The sequence below is a fragment of the Silene latifolia genome, chromosome 10 (genome assembly GCF_048544455.1).
Source record: "Silene latifolia isolate original U9 population chromosome 10, ASM4854445v1, whole genome shotgun sequence".
NCBI classification, from domain to species: domain Eukaryota; kingdom Viridiplantae; phylum Streptophyta; class Magnoliopsida; order Caryophyllales; family Caryophyllaceae; genus Silene; species Silene latifolia.
Window position 1 is genome coordinate 105831791 of NC_133535.1, and position 20176 is coordinate 105851966.

Sequence of the window (20176 nt, forward strand, 5' to 3'; positions counted from 1 at the left end):
GAGCTAACCCTCCATGGGAGATCATAGAGGGTTTTGTCAGACGCATTTGGACGAAATTCAATATAGATAAGATATCCTTCATACCAAATGGGATCTTTTTGGTTAGATTTAAAACTATGGAGATGAAAGATAAGGTCCTACAATCAGGATATTATATGTTTGATAATAAGCCACTGATTGTTAAAGAATGGGTGAAAGATATGGAGATGAAGAAGGATGATGTGAGTTCAGTGCCGGCATGGATAAGGCTACATAGTCTCCCATTGAAATTCTGGGGGAAGGGGTTGCCTAAGATAGCCAGCTTAGTAGGGAACTACGTCAAGAGTGATGTGGCTACAGAGGAGAGAACAAGGTTGGGATATGCCAGGGTCATGGTGGAAATGGAGGTGGATCAAAAGTTGCCTGGAAACATTGAATTTAAAGATGAGAAGGGTGTGGTGAATAAGGTGGCAGTGGAGTATGAGTGGAAACCGATTAGGTGTACTAAATGCAAGGGCATGGGACATGACAAGGAACAATGTAAAAGAGGAGAAGTGAAGAAACATGGGAATCAGGCTGTTAAAAAAGTGTGGAGGCCTATGGTGACTAAGCCTGCAGTGGAGCCATTTGCCAGGACTGTTGTTGTGCAGCCTGTGCAGTCACCTGCAATCCCTGTTATCAGGGAGGAAGGGCGATTCCTTACTCCTACCAAGAGACTAGTTAAGATGCATAGGCCGGAGAGGAGTGGTGATGGATATAGCAAAGAAAATTTTGGAGCTTATTCTTATAAAGAGATTGTTACATCTCCTTCAAAGAAGTCTGTGTTAGCTCAAGGTCACTCTATATCACCTATTTGTTCCAATGGATAGCATGGGTTTTTGGAATGTACGAGGTATAAATAGAGTAGGTAAACAGAAGCGTATAAGTTACTTTTTACAGAATAAAGATGTAGGTTTATTTGGTTTATTGGAGACTAAAATAAAGAATAAAGTTTTTAATAAAGTTGTAAATAACTTTAACAATGGTTGGAGTATAACTACCAATAATGGTTATCATAGTGGTGGAAGAATTTGGGTCTTATGAAAGCCTGGGATGTTTAATGTGCATGTCATTGAGTATAATGCTCAATATATTCACATGAAGGTGCAGGCGTTGGTGACTAGGAATGTTTTCTATTTGACAATGGTTTATGCATTCAATGACATCAGTGAGAGGGCTCCTTTGTGGGATCAATTGAGGAAGTTTGCTAATCAAATCTCTGGTCCATGGGCAATAGCTAGGGATTTCAACTGTGTGCTAGCTGCTCAGGAAAGATGTGGAGGAGCCACGTCTTTGGCTGAGATGGAACCCTTCAGGAAGTGTGTTGATGAGTGTGAGGTCATAGACATAACTGCTGTAGGGTCAATCTTTACTTGGAACAACAAACAGAGGCCTGGGGAGAGGATATACAGTCGGTTGGATAGGTTCCTGGTGAATAGAGCTTGGTGTGATAGTTTCCCTGATTTGTATGCTCAATTTTTGCCTGAGGGGATGATGGACCACACACCATGTATAGTCAGGAGCAATAAGGTGGTGCAAGGGACTAGGAGCTTCAAATACTTCAATATGTGGGGCAAATCTAAAGAGTTTTTACCCCTGCTGAGAGAGCATTGGAATTTTGATATTGATGGTACCCCTCTCTTTAAATTAGCAAAAAATCTTAAAAATCTTAAGCCAGGGTTGAAGAAACTGAATAGGGAGGGCTTTAGTGATATTGAGAATAGTACTGGCATACTAGAACAGCAAGTCGAGGAGATGCAGATTCAATTGGGAGTTGATCCCTCAGACTTGAGTCTAATAAACTAGGAATTTGAGGCCAGATTGAAGCTTAAGGAGTTGCAATGTGCTAGGGATAGCTTCTTGCTCCAGAAAGCTAAGAATGAGTGGATTAAGGAGGGTGATACAAATTCAGCCTACTTCCATAGCATCATCAAGAAGAGGATAAATAGGAACAAGATTTTTGTGATTGAGAATATGAGTGGGAAAGTATGTGATACTAGTGATCAGGTCCAGTCTGCCTTTCTGGAGTTTTATGAGCATCTGCTGGGAACTAGCCAGACTACTAAACCTGTCCATAAACGAGTCATTGCTCAGGGGAAGAAATGCACAAGGGACCATCATGCTCAGCTTCTTAGGCCAGTTACAGGAGAGGAAATCAAAGAAGCAATGTTTAGCATCCCTGACATTAAGGCCCCTGGCCCTGATGGATACACAAGTGGATTCTTTAGAGATGCATGGGGAGAGATTGGCAAAGAGATAGTTGTTACAGTCAAAGACTTTTTCTTGAATGGGAGACTCTTGAAACAGTTTAATGCAACAACTTTGACACTCATTCCTAAATGTGAGAGACCTAAGGATGTAACCCAGTTTCGTCCTATTGCATGCTGTAATGTAGTCTACAAGGTCATATCCAAGTTGCTTTATGCAAGACTGGCATCTGTGCTGCCTGAAATAGTACACATGAATCAGGGAGCTTTTATACAAGATAGGAGCATTCAGGAAAATATTTTAATATGCCAGGATCTAATTAGGCTCTATGAGAGGCCTTCTGTGTCTCCTAGATGTATGCTAAAAATTGATTTACAGAAGGCATATGACACAGTGGAGTGGAGCTTTGTTGAGCAGTTGCTGGACTTACTAGAATTTCCTGCAGGTTTTAAAGAGAAAATTTTGCAATGTATTACTACTCCCACCTTTTCCTTGGCACTTAATGGAGAGAGTTTTGGGTACTTCCCAGCTAAGAGGGGTTTAAGGCAAGGAGACCCATTGTCCCCTCTGTTGTTTACCCTATGCATGGATTATTTGACTAGAATGCTGAAGTATGCTGCTACTAAGTACCAGTTCAAGTATCACCCTTTATGCAAAGAGTTGAAGATTACTAACCTTATGTTTGCAGATGATGTTTTGATGTTCAGTAATGGGGATGCTGTGTCTATGATGCTGCTTCTGAAATCAATCTCAACTTTCTCAAAAACATCTGGACTTAAAGTGAGTGCTAGTAAGTCTAATGCTTACTTTAATGGAGTGAATGAAGAGCTCAAAAGTTATTTTCTGAGTGTGTCTGGGTTTAAAGAAGGCAAGCTGCCATTCAGGTATCTAGGGATGCCCATCCAGACTACGAGATTAAAGAAGAAGGATTGTGAGTGCTTGGTGGATAAAATTTGCAACAGAATCCATAGCTATGGTGCCAGGAAGTTTTCTTATGCAGGTAGACTTACTTTGGTTCAGCATGTTTTGAACTCTTTACATTATTATTGGGCATCTTTGTTTGTTCTACCAAAAGGAGTCATACACAGAATAGAAGCTACATGTAGGAATTTTTTATGGGATGGCAGTGCTGAGTATAGACGCAATCCTTTAGTTGCCTGGGATACTATATGTAGGCCAAAGCAGGAAGGGGGATTGGGTCTATAGAATCAGGAACTATGAAATATTGCTATGGTTGGAAGACTTGTGGATTGGGTTGCAACAAAGAAGGAGTCCTTATGGGTCCAATGGGTGAATGCAAATTATCTGAAGGGGAGCTCCTGGCAGGATTACACAGCTCCTAGTAACTCCAGCTGGGTGTGGAGGAGGATCTGCAAGGTGAAGCAGGTACTTGCTAATGGCTACAGTCAGGGGGTATGGCAGGTGCAACAAGCTGGTTATACTCCTGTTGGTCGCTATGAGTGGCTTAGAGGAGCAAGGACCAAGGTAGAATGGCACAATGCAATTTGGGACAGTTGGAATCTGCCTAAACACAGGTTTATGGGATGGCTTATAGCTCACAACTCCCTGCACACTAACAGCAGACTGAAAGGATTTGGGATGAATGTGGATGAAATGTGTTTCCTATGTGGGCAGGCAGAAGAGACACAGAAGCATTTATTCTTTGAATGTGCTTTCAGCAGACGGGTTATACAAGAACTGATGAAAATTTCTGGCTTAAGGTTACCTGATACTGATGTCCTGCACTGGTGCATTCATAATACAGGCCTGAAAACGCAGAGAAAAGTAAATAATGCACTGGTTTTGAGTGCTATGTATCAGGTGTGGCAGCAGAGAAATAAGAGTCGTATTGAGCAGCTGGTATTGAGGCCTAGTCGTACTGCACTGTTGATCATTGATGATATGAAGAAGAGGATAAAGGAAAAGGATAAGAGGAAGCTGACCGCACAGGAGTTAGATTGACTAGGGAGCTTAAGTTTTATATAATCCTTGGAAAGGTTTAGGCCTTTATTTTTGTATTTGAAACTCTTTTTATAAATATATATAATACCCTCACATTTTACCAAAAAAAAAAACATTTCATAATGAGAATAAATAACCAAACCGCAAACAACACATTCCCAAAATTGCTACCTTTACTAGCTCGGCTAGGGTAGGATAGATTATAGATTGTAGCTAATTGGGACAAAATAGGCAATTTGGCTATGAGGGGCTCATGGGTAAAACGGAATAAAGGGGATACCTCTACCACATGTGTCAACAAACCACAAACCCGAATGCATACAAGTACTAAGCAGATCAAGTTCATGTTTATGCAAATTTATGTAACATGCCTCATAAGGAGTAACTACTCACATCCTAAATAAACTGGTCATGGATGACACCAGTTATAAAGCTCTAAGACTCAGAAAATGATGTAGTTTGCCAAAATTCAAAGTCAAATTTCAAATTTAGCAAATAATTTAACAAAAACTCGTAGATATGCATATGTGATTCTACTAATAACATGTCAATTAAGCACGGCTTAGGCATAAACAGCTGAAAATGCAATGTCATCATTGAAATACTACCGTTCCGACTCGATCTACATGCTAAAATAAACGTGAAATTATTTTGAATTTTTTGGATGTTTTCAATGTTTTTTTTTTTGAATTCTGTATATATAGAAAATAAATACAATGCAAGCAGAAATGCAATAAACGTGTAATAAAAACAATGCAAATGCGACGCAAAACCCTTCCCCAAACCAAATCACACAATGTCCCTATTGTGCAAAATCATATAAAAGAAACAAAAGGGAAATGGGATTTTTGCGATAAATAACTAAATAAGACATGAAAAGGAACTCGGAAACTCACAAGATTTTAAGCGCAGAAGGAAACCTCCCCAAACCAGTGTGAGCTAGGAGGTTTCAGTAGCCAGCAGTGCTACCAATAAGTACCTGAAAAGACAGAATACCACGCATTATCCGAGAATAAAAAGAGGGAGCGGAAAAAATGCGCAAAGAAATAAAACAGAAGAAAGCGATAAATGAATGTGAGAGGAAAAAGATAGAGAGAAAAAACTCCCTAAAACTCCCATTCACGATCCACAAAAACGACCAAACACAGCAGGGAATGATCGCCACAATAGGTACAGAAGTAAAGGCGGTCGATCGACCAATGGAGGTAGTCGAACTGGAACATGACTCTTTGGAACTTCTGCAACCAGTCGATCGATCGATGGTTCTGGTCGATCAACTGCCTTACCTGACGCAGACTTCGTTTTCTTCGAATTAACTCAATGAATTGAGGTAAGTTAGTCTAACAACCTATAATTGCTCATAAATACAGTGCCCAAAATTTGCGCAAACCCAAAAGTAGCAGTCTATAGTCTTATAAAATCCTATGCAAACCAAATAAAGCGAGGTCTCGCGCAAACCAAATCAGTAAATAGTCTTAAAACACAATAAATTGTCTAAAACTCAAGAAAATAAATAGTTCATCTGCGAAGACTGCGGAATAGCTCCGACCATGGTTTCTGGCTGCATGAAGTGCCCTCTACGGTGCTCATCTTCTCAGCATGACTCCACTCTACTCCGTTGTCTAGGACGCTCAGCGGATCATCGTCTCTAGCATCTTCCCATACATGGGCATCATCTGGCTCATTAAACTCCAGGTCAGACTCCAAAACTTTAACGGGCTCTTCCTCCTCGGGCTCCTCATCAGTCCCGTAACTCAGACATCCCAAACCGCCTCTCTGAACAATGGGCTCTGTCACAGCTGGAGCAACAAGCAGCTCTTCTTTCCCCAAACCAGTTCCTGAAACATCCAATACAGCAGAATCTCCCTCCATGTTGCTCCCAATCTGGGGCGGAGGTGTCATAGCAGGAATAGGTACAGGTACTAAAGCAGGAATCACAACATAAGATTTAATAGCATTGCAAGTAACGGGCCACATAACATCTTTCTTCCTAGCAGCTTGGGCAAAAACAAAGTGGGTGCTTGCCCACCTTAAAGGTAAGTGTCCTTAGTCCAACATCAATAATCGCACCGGCGGTGTGCGAAATGGTCTACCCAAAATGATAGGAATGTGAGCATCCTCGGGTATATCTAGGACAATGAAGTTAACAGGGAAAAAGAACTTTCCTATTTGCACAGAAATATCCTCTAAGACCCCTACTGGCTGAACTGCAGAACGATCAGCCATCTGTATAGTCATATTAGTAACTGCAAACTTGGTCAGACCCAACTTCCTAGCTAGACTCAATGGCATGACACTAATGCTAGCTCCTAGATCACATAATGCCTTCTCAATTGAGAAGGTACCAATATTACATGGAACAGAAAAAAGCTACCGAGGGTCGGCTAGTTTATGTGGAGCGAGTGTGAGTCAAATAAGAGGTAGAATCTTCGATGAAAGCTACCGACGCACGAGTTCAAGTGACCGCTTTTTTGTCAACAATTGCTTCATAAATTTCATATAAGCGGGCACTTGATTAACCAACTCAAGAAAAGGTACTTGCACATTCAAACTGCGAATAACAAATTTAAATTTATTGAATGATACCTGATCCTTGTTCGGCACTAATCTCTCTGGATAAAGGGCTGTCAAAAGTAGCTTTGCCCTCTCCTCAACATCTCTCGTACCGGCATCCTTGGACTTAGATTGGAAATCCACTACCTTATCTTTATTATAGCTTGTACCCGCTTCAGGCCGCGTCAAAAATGAACCATCGACTGACGTTGGGTCATATTTAGGATCCGGAATTGTCCCGTTAGCATTGGGAGTTTCCCTCAAAAACCGCGGGGTCGTCTTACCCGAAACAAGAGATCCCTCAAGTTATATGGCACTGGAGGACGAAATGGTTCAACATCAGCAGCATCACCAGTCGATCGACCAGTGGGGTCGGTCGATCGACTGATCTCCTTTTTCCCAGAACGATCAGAAGGATCAGAAACTGTCGCTGAAGAGTAAGGGGTGGTCGATCGACTGGGTAGGGCAGTCGATCGACCGTGAATACTTCTGTTCGTCTTTTTCTCACTCTTATTCTTCTTTCCTTTTCCAGCAGCTTTTCCACTTTTTTCAACCATAACTTCCTCGGGCTCATCCCCCACAGTAACGGGTCCATCAAGGGTAGACCCGCTCCTTAGTGTGATTGCATTCAGGGTCTCTTTCTTCTGGTCCGGCTGCGACGGTAACTGCCCCGGAGCTCTAGTAGCAAACTTATTGGCTAACTGGGCAATTTAAGATTCCAACATCTTTGTACTAGCCTCTCTAGCCCGAGATTCCTTCTGCAGCATTCCCGTCAAGCTCTGAAACATATTCTTGAACTCAGAAGCCTCAGAATTTTGAAACTGCTGCTGCTGCTGAGGTACATAGGGTGGTTTCTGATATGGTTGCTGCTACTTATGAGGGGGCACATAATTCTGCTGCTGCTGCTGAGGTGGGTTTGGATTAAGAACATTTTGGCTATTCCACCTCAAATTTGGATGCACATTAGAAGGATCAAAGTAGGTGTTGGTCTGCCTATAATGTTGAAAAGCAGCACAGACCTCATTGGAACTGGTACAGAAATCCGCAACATGTCCTTCTCCTCCACATCTCTTGCATGAAAAAGGGCCGTCTGACACAGCATTTACCTAATAAATACCACGCTTTGAAGCTCCTCCTAACTCATACTTGTCAAATATCGCCGTAAGAGCCTCTAATGCAACTACGGCAGGAGATTCAGCAGCTCTCCTTTGATTTTCCCTAGAGTTTCCATGCTCAGCTTTATGGGTGGCCATGTCTTCGATGGTTTTCCACCCCTTTGTTTCACCGCTATTTTCCTGACATCTCCCATTAGCTGCAGCATCTAGGATAGCTCTCTGATCATCATAAAGACCATTATAGAACTGGTTGCACAGAAACCATTGCTCAAACCCATGGTGCGGAATAGAGCGAATTAGCTTCTTGAATCGGACCCAAGCTTCATGAAAATCTTCATTAGGTCCTTGCTTAAAACTCGTGATCTGAGCTCTAAGTGCATTTGTCTTGGCCGCAAAATAGTATTTCTTATAAAAAGCCAAGGCCAATGAATTCCAATCTGTAATACCTGAAGCAGCACGATCCAGATCCCTATACCACTCCCTTGCAGCATCTCGGAGTGAATAGATGAACATAGTCTCCTTGATCTGGTCCTGAGTAACGCCTTCAGGTGGAGGGATAGAACAGACATAATCAACAAATATCTCCATATGCCTGGCAACATCCTCATTTGCAGCTCCTCCAAACTGGTTCCTCTTAACCAGATTGATATAGGATGGTTTTGCTTCAAACCCTCTAGTGGTACCAGCTGGCAAAGTAAATCCCTTATAGAGATTTTCAGCTTTTGGCTCGGAATGACTCGCTATACTCGCCTCTTGAGCCATCTCTGGAGATGTAATTGTATCAGCTGAAGAGATAGAAGCTGGAGATGATGGTTGATCGTCTTCAAACAGCTCGTTCTCGTAATAGTTAGACAGAGTACACAGCTCTTCCTCTGTCGGTAATTCTTGAAATAATCTCCTCTTAACCCGCAAAGTCTTTTCTAACTCGAGATCTAGTGGAAATAGCTCACCAAGTTGTGACATGCGCATAAGATAAAACTTCCAAAAGATTGTGAGAAAAGTTTAAGAAACAGAAGTTCCTTAAACTAGAGAATAGACCAAAAAAAAAAAAAAAAGAACAACTAAAACTAGCACTGTCTCCCCGGCAACGGCGCCAAAATTTTGATGCGCTGTCGTTGTGTGCACCAAAAATAAAATTTATTAAACCTATTAGAACTAACAGAAGCTAGTGGTAACAGGGTCGATCCGCAGGGAGGTAGGGAGTTAAGTTGTTTAATTTCAGTATATGAATTTCTGGGGGGTTTTGGATTGGACTAAGTCTAATAACATAAGAATAATAAGCAAATAATGAAAGGAATGTAAACAATAATTGAAAGAAGGCTAAAACGATCGGTTCACTATAGCTACGACGGCGGTAATCCTAGGTAAGTCTGAAATAATCATGTAAGATGGGCAGATAACAGGTCCTCTCGGTCCGAGTTAACTAGTAGCTCCTTTCAGCCTATGCTACTAATCCCTAAGTCTCACTAAAACTAGCTCTCGCCCTGAATAGTGATTCCTAAAGCCTAAATTACATATCTTTCGATCTTAGCAATTTAGTCGTCTCAATTTATTAATCTATTTTCCCTCCCCTATCTCTCGATCATGTGGGTTGGTCAAATACTAGGCTTTTAACTAATCGCATGCATTCGATTTTGTCAAATATAGCAATTAATAAACTGTAATAATGCTAATCTAACACGAGGCCAGTCGATCGACCAGCTATGTCAGTCGATCGACCATTACCCGAATCAGGGTACCTAAACTACGCCATATACGCTACGGATCCCTTCACATCTTAGCGCGGGAGATTTAGCTACTCATACTGGAATTAATAACGAAAACGAAAATAAAGATGAAAACAACAGAATTCATAACTAAATTAAATGAACAATAAAACCGCATAAAAGAAAGAATTACGTATTAGGGATTCTAACTAATCAATTCTAATCTAATAAGAAGGAATAAAAGTAAACTAAAATTTAGAACAAGAATTACCAGAAATAAAGAAGGCAAGAAAATGAATCTGGATGCAAATGAAGAACTTTATTGAAAACTAATGAAAACTGTAGAACAAACTAGGTATGTGAATCTGAATCTCTCCCAAAATCCATGCATGTAAAGCAGTAGGAAGGAGTTACGTTATATAGAAGTGTCACGTAAAACCCTTCTCCCAACCTAAGTACAAATGGGCTTAGGTTAAAATCTTTTAATTCTCGTCAGATTGCATAAGTGGTCGATCGACCATATCAACCAGTCGATCGACTAAAGGTCGAGAATATCAGAAGCTTCTGACTTAAAATAAAACTTGCACGTCAGCTCATATGGTTGATCGACCATGGACTTCAGTCGATCGACTACCTGCTCTTCCTGCAGTCAACTGTTCAGCATTCTGACAGTCTATAGACCATGTAGGTCTGTCTATAGACCAAGTTAGCTAGTAATCCGCTTCTGAAACTCTCGAAAATCTATCTTTCAGGCCTTGCTACGCGCACCAAGTTCATTTCCCGAGTCAAACCTTCATGTCAAATCCTATGCCAAGCACTTAGGGACGGATTCGGCTCGATTTCCGCTGGATTCTTCACATTTCTGCAATATTACACAAAAAGGCGGAAATGGACGAAATGGGGCAAATAGTAGAATAAACTACCAATGATGGACATAAAATGCGTGGAAATAAAGATGTAAAATATCATATTATAGACACGCATCAAGGATTTTGAACATTTTGGCTTTTGTAGGAAAGATTGGGATGGAATTTGGTATTCTCATTGTAATAGTTGGAATAAGGGGTGCCACTCTTGTATGCTTGGAAAGCATTCACTTGTTCCCCTACATTCACTTTGGTCATGTCCTAAAGTTCCACAACTCTCACATACTCCACTTGGAATTGATGATGATGCTACCATAGCATTAACATGTTGCTTGGGTGATTTGGAGGCCTCTTCAAGTTTAGCCATGACCTTCTCAAACTTCAAATTAATGGTACGGTGTCAATGTGAGCACTTAGTTGAGCACCTAATTGAGTAATGGAATCCACCTCATGCTTTCCTCCTCTAGTAGCCTTCCGAGGTCTACTATATTGTGGGTTATGGACCGCCATTTCTTCAATTTTGTTCCATGTTTGATTATCATCAACTTCGGTAAACATACCATTGGATCCCATATTGAGAATGTCTCGGGAGTCTTCATATAGACCATTCCAAAATTTTTGTACAAGGAACCACTCGCTAAGTCCATGGTGTGGACAAGAACGACATGTGTCCTTGAATCTCTCCCATGCTTCATACAAAGATTCCTCATCCCTTTGTTTGAACCCGGTGATTTGGGCTCTCAACATATTAGTCTTTTCCGGAGGATAGAATTTCTTGTAGAAAGCAAGTGCCAATATCTTCCAAGAATCAATACCAAGAGTAGCCTTGTCTAGGCTTTTCAACCATTGTTTTGCAGTACCAATCAAAGAAAAAGGAAATAAGACCCATCGGATTTGGTCTTGAGTAACTCTGATTTGAGAAATCGCATCACAATAGTCACAAAAAGTCTCCATATGTGAGTGAGGGTCTTCACTAGGCATCCTCCCAAATTGACTTCTCTCAACTAATTGTATGAATGCGGATTTGGCAATGAAATTACCGGTTGGTACGAAATGTGATGAAAATTTAGGCATTGTGGGTTGATTTTGTGGTGGTTTTGTATCGGGTTATCCTCCCCTTCTCTTGCAAAAGGGTTGGTAAACTCAATGTTATTTGGTTGAATGTCCACAATTTCTCCATTACCTCTTAAAGTACCTCTAGCAAGTCTTCTATTGTTGGTCAAAGTTCCTTCAATTTCAAGATCAATGGGTAGCAAGTTACCTTGTGATCTACTAGACATGCAAAATATCAAACAACTCGAAAACAATTAAAACAACCTTGAGGAGATTGACTTCCCCAAGGTAAAGAAATACACGACTAAAAACAATTAATGAAAATCAAATCAAGCTAACACCGTCCCCGGCAACGGCGCCATTTTTGGTGTCGGTTAAAACTCGTCGTCAAAAGCTACCCAACCAAAACAATATTTATAACATCACAAACTAATCTTAGCAAAGAGGTAAGTAAAGGTCGGATCCCAAGGGACGGGTATTGATGTAGGATTTTCAATTGCAAATGGTTGTGTCTTAGGGTGTCACAATTTGGGTTGAGATAGGAGATCAACTAAACTAATTAACAATATAAAAGCAAAGTAATAAAAAACAAGCAAGGTGATTAAAATGAGATATAAACAATTGATTAAAAGTACTAGGGTGTCATGGGTTCATAGGGGATTCATGGGAGTTGATCATACAAACATGTTCTCTACTAGATGCAAGCACTTATTGTTGTGAGGGGATCGAGTTAATGTATAAGCTTACAATCCCTAAGAAGGTTTGGGTCCCGGAGCCGAATCGATTAGATTGTACAACACCTACAAGTCGACTTAGTCCTTCCTATATATCCAACTATATTCATGGTCTAATGAGGCTCGAGTTGGTGTATAAGCTAACAAGTCTCATTGAAAAGATAGGTGATGGGTAAAAAATGCAAGGATTCATAGGCTCGCATTTCATCAAACATAACATGTGCATGAGTTGAAATCACAACAAGCAAGCAAATTAATTATGAAAACATATTAGATTAAGCATGAATCAATCCCCATGTTGGTTTCCCCTAATTCCCCATTAACCCTAGTTAAGGAAACTACTCACTCATTATCAAGTTTAACATGCTAACAAGGTTGTCAATCATACTAGCAAAGCTAAACATGATGAATAAATGAAAATGATTAACAATAATTAAACAAGGTTAAGAGAGAATTATTCCTATGAAGATGATTCCAAATAATAAAGAAAAGAATAATAGAAGTACTTGATGATTGATGGAAGTTGTCAATCCTCCAAATAAACCCAAATAATCTTCTAATTACCCAAAATAAATGAAGAATAATAGAGAAATTAAGGAAAGATTAAGTATTGAGATTTGTATTAAGACTAGATCAAAAGTTGATTACAAGATTAAGGAATAATTAGAACTTGATTAAGAAAGTATTAAGAGAGCCTGCTAATCTAAGTAGTACAATGGGGTATTTATACTAAAGATTAGGTACAAGGATTAGGGTTACAAAGGGCTTAAATGACTATTAACTCCTTAAGAAAAGTTGAGGAAATGCTCCTCCCGAAGGAAATGAGCATCTCCGTTTTGCCAGTCTCGCCATGATCCGCGCGTCTTGGGGAGTGGCACAGGTTCTTTGGACTGTGATCCGAGCGGGTTGTCTGGGAGACGCTCGGATCCTATGGCTGCAAGACGAGCGTCTTCGCCGCGGGACGCTCGGATGATGGTGAAGGAAGACGCTCGGATCGTCTGTGATCCGCTCGGATCCTATGTCAGACTGCTTCTCTTCTTTTCTTCCTTCATAATCTGCGAGGACCATTCCGGGGATGCAAGGATCCTTTCGTCATTGCCCATTTTACTTTATTATCTACATAGGCCTTCTAGTGATGTCTTCTCTTTGATGCTTGGTCATTACATATGATCAATTTAGCTCCATTTCACCATGTAAACGAAAGGTTAGCACTACTTTCCTACAAAAGGGGACAAAACCTCAAAGAATATGCAAAATGGGAAACTAAAGATAGTAAATGACCTAATTATGCATTATAAAGCATAGGAACGAGGTTAATTCGGGGACTAAATGTGCTCAAATATGAGTCACATCACTAGCTACCGTGGGAAACTTGAGCACTCGTCTCTCCCAATTTCAGGACAAAATGATAACCGCGGATTTTTCCTCTTCTGATATTGAGCAAAGGGTTAAGCCCCTTGAAAGCCGACTACTTGCCAACGACAAAACCAACCCTAGTTGGAAGTTACCAAAACCACTTAAGCCAATTCCTTAGGTGCTCCACCAACCAAGACCAGACGACCTCATAGGTTCTTCCCTGATTTGGGTATCCCTTATGCCACGGGTTTGGAAAGGCTAATCTCCAAAGGATAGTTCAAACCGATTGGTCCAACTCCAGACCCTTTACCACACAAGCAAGGATGTAGATGTGACGGAAAACTATTTTGTCAATATCACCAAGGTCGCGAACATGACACTGAGATGTGTCTCCCTCTAAAAGGCGTCATCCTTGATATGATCGAAAAGGGCGAGTTACCATTACCTCCCTTACCAAACAACAAAAACAACCCTCCAGAAAACCCTATTGGACACAGTCAGGAATCTTCCCTAGACTGCTCTCATCTCATCTCTCCTAACGATGAGAAAATTCATGCAATTGAAGAAGATGGCCTACAAATCGCTATAATGATGCTCTCCGTCTCCATCAACAACATATTCTCAAAGCTGTAAGTTGATATTGATGACTTAAACACTCGAGTAGCTAATTTGGAGAAAAGGTTGGGTAATACTGAAAATGAACCTGACCATCAAGGAGAAAACCAACCCTTGGTTCACCAACCAACAGTTGTTGAAAATGAGGAATCATCTAATGGTTCGCACACCCATGAACCCACCAACAAAGATCATAAAATTGCCTCGCCAAATAGCCTTTCAAAATACCAAGCAATTTCCCCAAAACTTTCCATTGACAATGACCAAATCCTGTTTCCGCCCAGGATTGACAAAAACAAAAACAAAACTCACAAAAACCTCCCAAAAAACACCAATGTTGGAACCGTGGGAAAACATCAAAGGGTACTCACATATCTGGGAATAGCATACGACACCGCTCTGGAGATACTTGCATTAGAAGGAATGCTGCAACCCATTGGTCCTACTCCGGACAAACCTGAACACAAAAGACCCCGTTTCTGGAACGAAAATGCCTATTGCCAATACCATCAAGGCAAGGGCCATGACACCAAAACCTGTTTCAACTCAAGCATGCCATTCAAGATATGATCGAAGCTGGCAAAATCATAGTCGCACCTCGCAGTCAAGACAATCCTTCTGGATGTCGCGAGTCAAACAACAAGGTTGAACGTTCCCAAAGAACATTCACCAACCTCAACACAACCTATGCCGCAGCTCTTCTAAAGCTTGTAATCGAAGGGAAGCTACAACCAATCGGGCGCACTCCTGACCCGCCTGAATGCAGGAAAATTCATTTCTGGGACGGAAGTGCGTATTGCTAATATCATCAAGGAAAACGTCATGATACTGAAACATGCTTCAAACTGAAACATACTATTCAAAACATGATCGACAACCATCAACTGATAGCTTCATGCTTAGGCCAACCAAGTGATGAAAACAACCCTAATGAACATCTCATTCTGCAAACAGATAAAAGCATCATGGGCTATTTTCCTCATATCATCCCAAACAACGAGAGTGAAGTGCTCAAGTGGGTCTATGCTCAAGATCGAACATACAAGCCGCTGGATGCCGCGAAGGAGACCTTCGAGGAGGAAAATGATGATTAGGAGTCCGTATCTACGATTGAGTCCGAGTCCGAGTCCGAGTCTTAGGCTTTCTCATATTTATCCTAATGTCTGTCGTTTTATTCCTAAGTGACAAACTAGGGGCTGTCCCCATGAGTCACACGTATTCATCGAGTATGTGCTAACCTCTTATTTATCTAAATAAAAGTATAATTTCCAACTATCATATATTCTCCCCTTTACTATTTCCCGTTCACAACGAGAATTGATTTGAGAATTGATTTAAAATAAACAACACATTCTGATTCAATGTGAGTACACTCAAGTGACGTTCCCTACCGAGTAAGCAAAGGACCCGAAACTCCATGTCCATCTATTTACCTATTCCATGTCTGGCAATAGAAACCTTTCATTAGCACCCAATTTAGAACGAGCTTTTATCAAAGGGATTCTACGACGAACCCAGCTAACAAACCTGAACATCTCCTTATTCATGATCAATGACGGAAGGCAAACCCATTCCCCACAAAAACATCCCATCGCCAAGTATCAACCTCTCACCAACGGGTACATCCCCGTCAGCACCTTTACCTTTCTCGAACGAAGGACAACAAAGAACCAATAAATCCAAGCCAAAACAAAAGCGAAAACCAAAGCCAAAGCCAAAGCCAAGGCTAAAGCCAACGCAAAAAAAATAAAGATCAAAAGCCATTCAGCCAATGCAAAAGTCATCCAGCCGAAACAAAAGGAAAACCCATAACCCAATTAAAGCTACTCACCCAAGGCTGAAGCCAAGGCCCAACCCAAAATCAAAACAAAACCAGATTGAAACTCTTCTCGAAAGGCCGAAATCCCCAAAAACACAAACGAACGTCTAACAAAAATGTTAGTCTAACCCAAACAAAAAACAAAATAGCAAAATTCAAAATTCGTTATTTTTCCACAATTTCCAATAACGGAATTAAAAACCGTCACTTTTGAAGAAAATGAAATAGCGAAATTCAAAATTCGTTATTTCCGATAATTTTAAATGATAGAATTAAAAACCGTCATTTTTCAAGAAAATGAAATAACGGAATTCAAATTCGTTATTTTCTCATTATTTCAAACGACGGAATTAAAAAAACGTCCTTTTCAAACAAAAAACGAAATAGCGAAATTCAAATACGTTATTTTCCCACAATTTCAAATAACGGAATTAAAAACCGTCACTTTTCCAGAAAATGAAATAACGGAATTCAAAATTCGTTATTTTTTCACAATTCCAAACGAAGGAATTAAAAACCGTCCTTTTCGAACAAAAAAACAAAATAGAGAAATTCAAATTCGTTATTTTCACAAATTTCAAATGACGGATTAAAAACCGTCACTTTTCAAGAAAATGAAATAACGGAATTAACATTTCGTTATTTTCTCACAACTCCAAACGACGGAATTAAAAACCGTCCTTTTTCAAACAAAGAAAATGAAATAGCGAAATTCAAATTCGTTATCTTCATAAAGACGGAATTAAAAACCGTCACTTTTCAAACACAAAACCCAAGACAAATGAGTCCAACACATAAAATCCCGGACCATTAAGTCCAAAACACCAAGTCCAGGACCAATGTCCAAAGGCCAAGATCAACAAGTACAAACCACCAAAACACCAAAACCTAATGTCAAAGAGCTAAAACAAGAGCTCAAGACTCGTCAACTAACAACAAACCCAACACTACTTCACTCATAGGTCCTTCTAGAGACTGTTACAGGGAGACCTATCTAGGATCCTGGGGATTCCCCTTAAGATAATAACCAACTTTGCTTCACCCTTCAGTCTTTCCGGACACTATTACAAGGAGACCTATCTCGGATCCTGGGGATTCTGTTCAAGATCAAAACCGACACTGCTTCACCCCTAAGTCCATCTAGAGACTGCTACAGGGAGACCTATCTAGGATTCCGAGGATTCCCCTCAAGCTCGTAATATCACACCTTAACCTTTAAGGTGCAGACATGGGATTCTGATCCTACATTCTTTACCAACCATTGCGTTCTCAGGCCACACCAAGCCCGAGACCCCATTCCGCACCACATTACTAGCCGTAACCCATTGGCCTAATCACCACAAATACAAGCTCCAGATTTTTATCTGTCAAACAAACCTCTTATTACCAAGCTTCACATTCCAAAATGCCGAAGCCATTTTCACCTTGACCCAGATACAAAGTCTTCAAAAACATTGCTCCCCAGAACAGGACATGCACATTTTATTCTTAGAGTTCACTTTTTAGTGTGCTCACGTAACAAGAAACATTTTCGCAAACTATGCATTTTCGATTCATGATTAAGAGGGAATTCTCTCCAATCAGCTTTCGAGTCACCAAACGGAATTTATCGTCGTGACCCTCAGCTCCTGATTTTTATCTGTCAAACAAACCTATTATTACCAAGCTCCACATTCCATAATGTCGAAGCCATTTTCACCCTGACCCAGATACGGAGTCCTCGAATGCTTTGCTACCGACATACCCAATCTACCCTTAGGTTCCAGTTTTTAGTGTGCTCACATAATAAGGAACATTTTCACAAATTAGACCTTTTCGATTCATGATCAAGGAGGAATTCTCTCAAATCAATTTTTCGAGTCACTAAACGACATTTACCGTCGTGACCCTCACACTTTAAGGTCCTAACAGTTAGCTTAGGCACACACATTTAGAACTACGATCTGGTTTGATTTCACTTCACGTGAATACGTAGGCAATCCTTCAAGGACACAACCATACACCTCAAAATAAATTATCAACGCACACGCAAGAACTACGATCTGGTTTGATTTCGCAAACACGCGAATACGTAGGCAGTCCTACTACTAGGGCGAAACCACACCCCCACAAACAATCAATTTTCACACCTTCAATTTGCAACCCATTTCACTCCTAGGAGAACTACGATCTGGTTTGATTTCGCAAACACGCGAATACGTAGGCAGTCCCCCAACAAGGACACAACCGCATACCCCTTTCAATCTCAACCATCAATATCAATCCTCAAAAGCAGCTCACCCAACTGCAAAGATGAATCCTATACCTCTTTACTGAGAGCTTCTTCCTTAAGCCGTCGCCCATTCCTCCTTTTGCCAAATCCTATTTTCTCACTGTGGGAGCTTCTCTTTCGAGACGCCACCCGTCCTTTATCCTCAAACATCTTTTGAGTCTCAACCACAGTCCAAAATAAAACCGGTCATAGTCTAGTGCTCGGTTCGGACGATGACAAGGTCTTAGTGCCGCTCTCCGAATCATCATGCCTCAGGGAAAGATCTCAAATGAGAAAATGGAGGCAGAGATGTCTGGAGAAGATAATCAATTCGTGTTCCCCAGCCGAGCGTACCTCTACTCTAAGGATCTGATGCGCGTTGTCACCCTTTCTTGGCTAGGAGTTGCACACACATAAGCAAAGTCTGTCAGAGTCACCCCCGTGTCGTGTCGGTACCGACTTTGTATCACGTTCACGACCCTCTGTTTGTCAGTATGCATCCGTTTGAGTCAATGGCGCAACGGTCACGTGTCTCCAATCGATCAAATCATTGATCTACGAGCAATAAGACTCAATATTAAGCTTCACAACTTTCAAAACCCCAATCTTCCCTCACGTGAGATATTACATGCTAGTTCTTTGCTTATATGCTAATTGCTCACATGCTTATGTGTTTACGTGCTTATATGCTTGCATGCCTACATGCTTGTCTATGCGACTGCGGATTTGTGTGGTCAGTAACCATTCAGATAATCTTGAGAAGAAAAACGCACTCCGACTAAGTACTGGGTTCTTCCCAACAAACGCCGACCCATCAAGTCTAAGGGCTTTAACCCCGTCGATTACATGGCATACGGTACCTCCCAATGAGCGGTAATTCATATCCCCAGCGGGTCCTGAGAAGTTTCTAACTCCCCAGCGACTGCCGATTTTCAAAGATCCTCGCAACATCGTTCATGATCCCGACGCAGCGCTCTCCCTAAATGGTTTTCCAGAGAGCCTGCTTAGATGATTTACCCCCACGGAGTTCGTTTAGGACCTCCAGGAAGTTGGAGTTCGTTGCTCCCTAGCCGAACCTATCAACGTCAACCTGGTTGGAAGTCATTACCGGACAATATCTTGAAATACGCCTGATGTTTCAGGTTATTTCACGCAGTCGGTCATTCGACCAATATGGCTGGCGAGCCTCAAAACGCACCTTCAACATGGCTGGCGAGCCTCAAAACGAACCTTCAACATGGCTGGCGAGCCTCAAAAGGCACCGTCTACATAGCTGGCGAGCCTCAAAACGCGCCTTCAACATGGCTGGCGAGCGTCAAAACGCAACTTCAACACGGCTGGCGAGCCTTTGCGCGCAAACAGTTCAAGGACGTATCCTGAAGATGCCTCAGGTATGAGTCCTTCTTATGGCTGGCGAGCCTTTATACGTAATCTAATGGACTTTAAACAACCCGAATCGGAAGTCAACAGACTATAAACTGTTCTTGATGGCAGGTCCTTGACTCGAATCCCCGAGTCGCCTCGACGTCGCCCTTCCTGACGGCAGGTCCTCGGCTCAAACCCCTTTGAGTCGCCTCGACGTCTCAATGGTCTTCATGTTGTAATCTTCGATTGACCTGGAGGCTATACTTTGACTTTTCCCGCGTTCAAGCCTCAGTCAAAGTGGGGGCTCTATTGATACCCAGTATCCGCACCTTCCAAAAACCACCCGATGACGATCAGACTACAACGTATTTTTGATATGCGTGCGTGGAATGGCTATTAATGAGACGGTTGAATGCACCACTCGGATATGAAAAATGATTTTATAAATGGTTTTCTAACTTCATTTTCATTAAAATAACACTATTTAGAGTTAAAACCGTCTTCGGACCCAAAACCGACTCAGAAACTCGCAACCCGAGTCAACCCGAGTCTGGA

The 20176-nt window shown here is 41.3% G+C and overlaps 2 protein-coding genes and 1 non-coding gene across 3 annotated transcripts; all 3 read left to right on the forward strand.

The window, feature by feature from the left end:
- Positions 1 to 1071: 1071 nt before the first annotated feature.
- LOC141608018 (uncharacterized) lies at positions 1072 to 1824 on the forward strand. The gene has a single exon (XM_074427368.1). It carries the CDS (start codon positions 1072 to 1074, stop codon positions 1822 to 1824), a length of 753 nt encoding a protein of 250 aa, XP_074283469.1.
- A 1632-nt stretch (positions 1825 to 3456) lies between these two features.
- On the forward strand, positions 3457 to 4188 carry LOC141608019 (uncharacterized). Its single transcript, XM_074427369.1, has one exon. The coding sequence runs from the start codon at positions 3457 to 3459 to the stop codon at positions 4186 to 4188; it is 732 nt and encodes a 243-aa protein (XP_074283470.1).
- Positions 4189 to 11068: 6880 nt separating this feature from the next.
- Positions 11069 to 11175, forward strand: LOC141609560 (small nucleolar RNA R71). The gene has a single exon (XR_012527481.1). It is a non-coding gene; the product is annotated as a small nucleolar RNA R71 (small nucleolar RNA).
- Positions 11176 to 20176: the final 9001 nt, after the last annotated feature.

Coding starts and splice junctions, on each gene's coding strand:
- LOC141608018 (XM_074427368.1), top strand. CDS start 1,072: ATGTTTAATGTGCATGTCATTGAGTATAATGCTCAATATATTCACATG.
- LOC141608019 (XM_074427369.1), top strand. CDS start 3,457: ATGGTTGGAAGACTTGTGGATTGGGTTGCAACAAAGAAGGAGTCCTTA.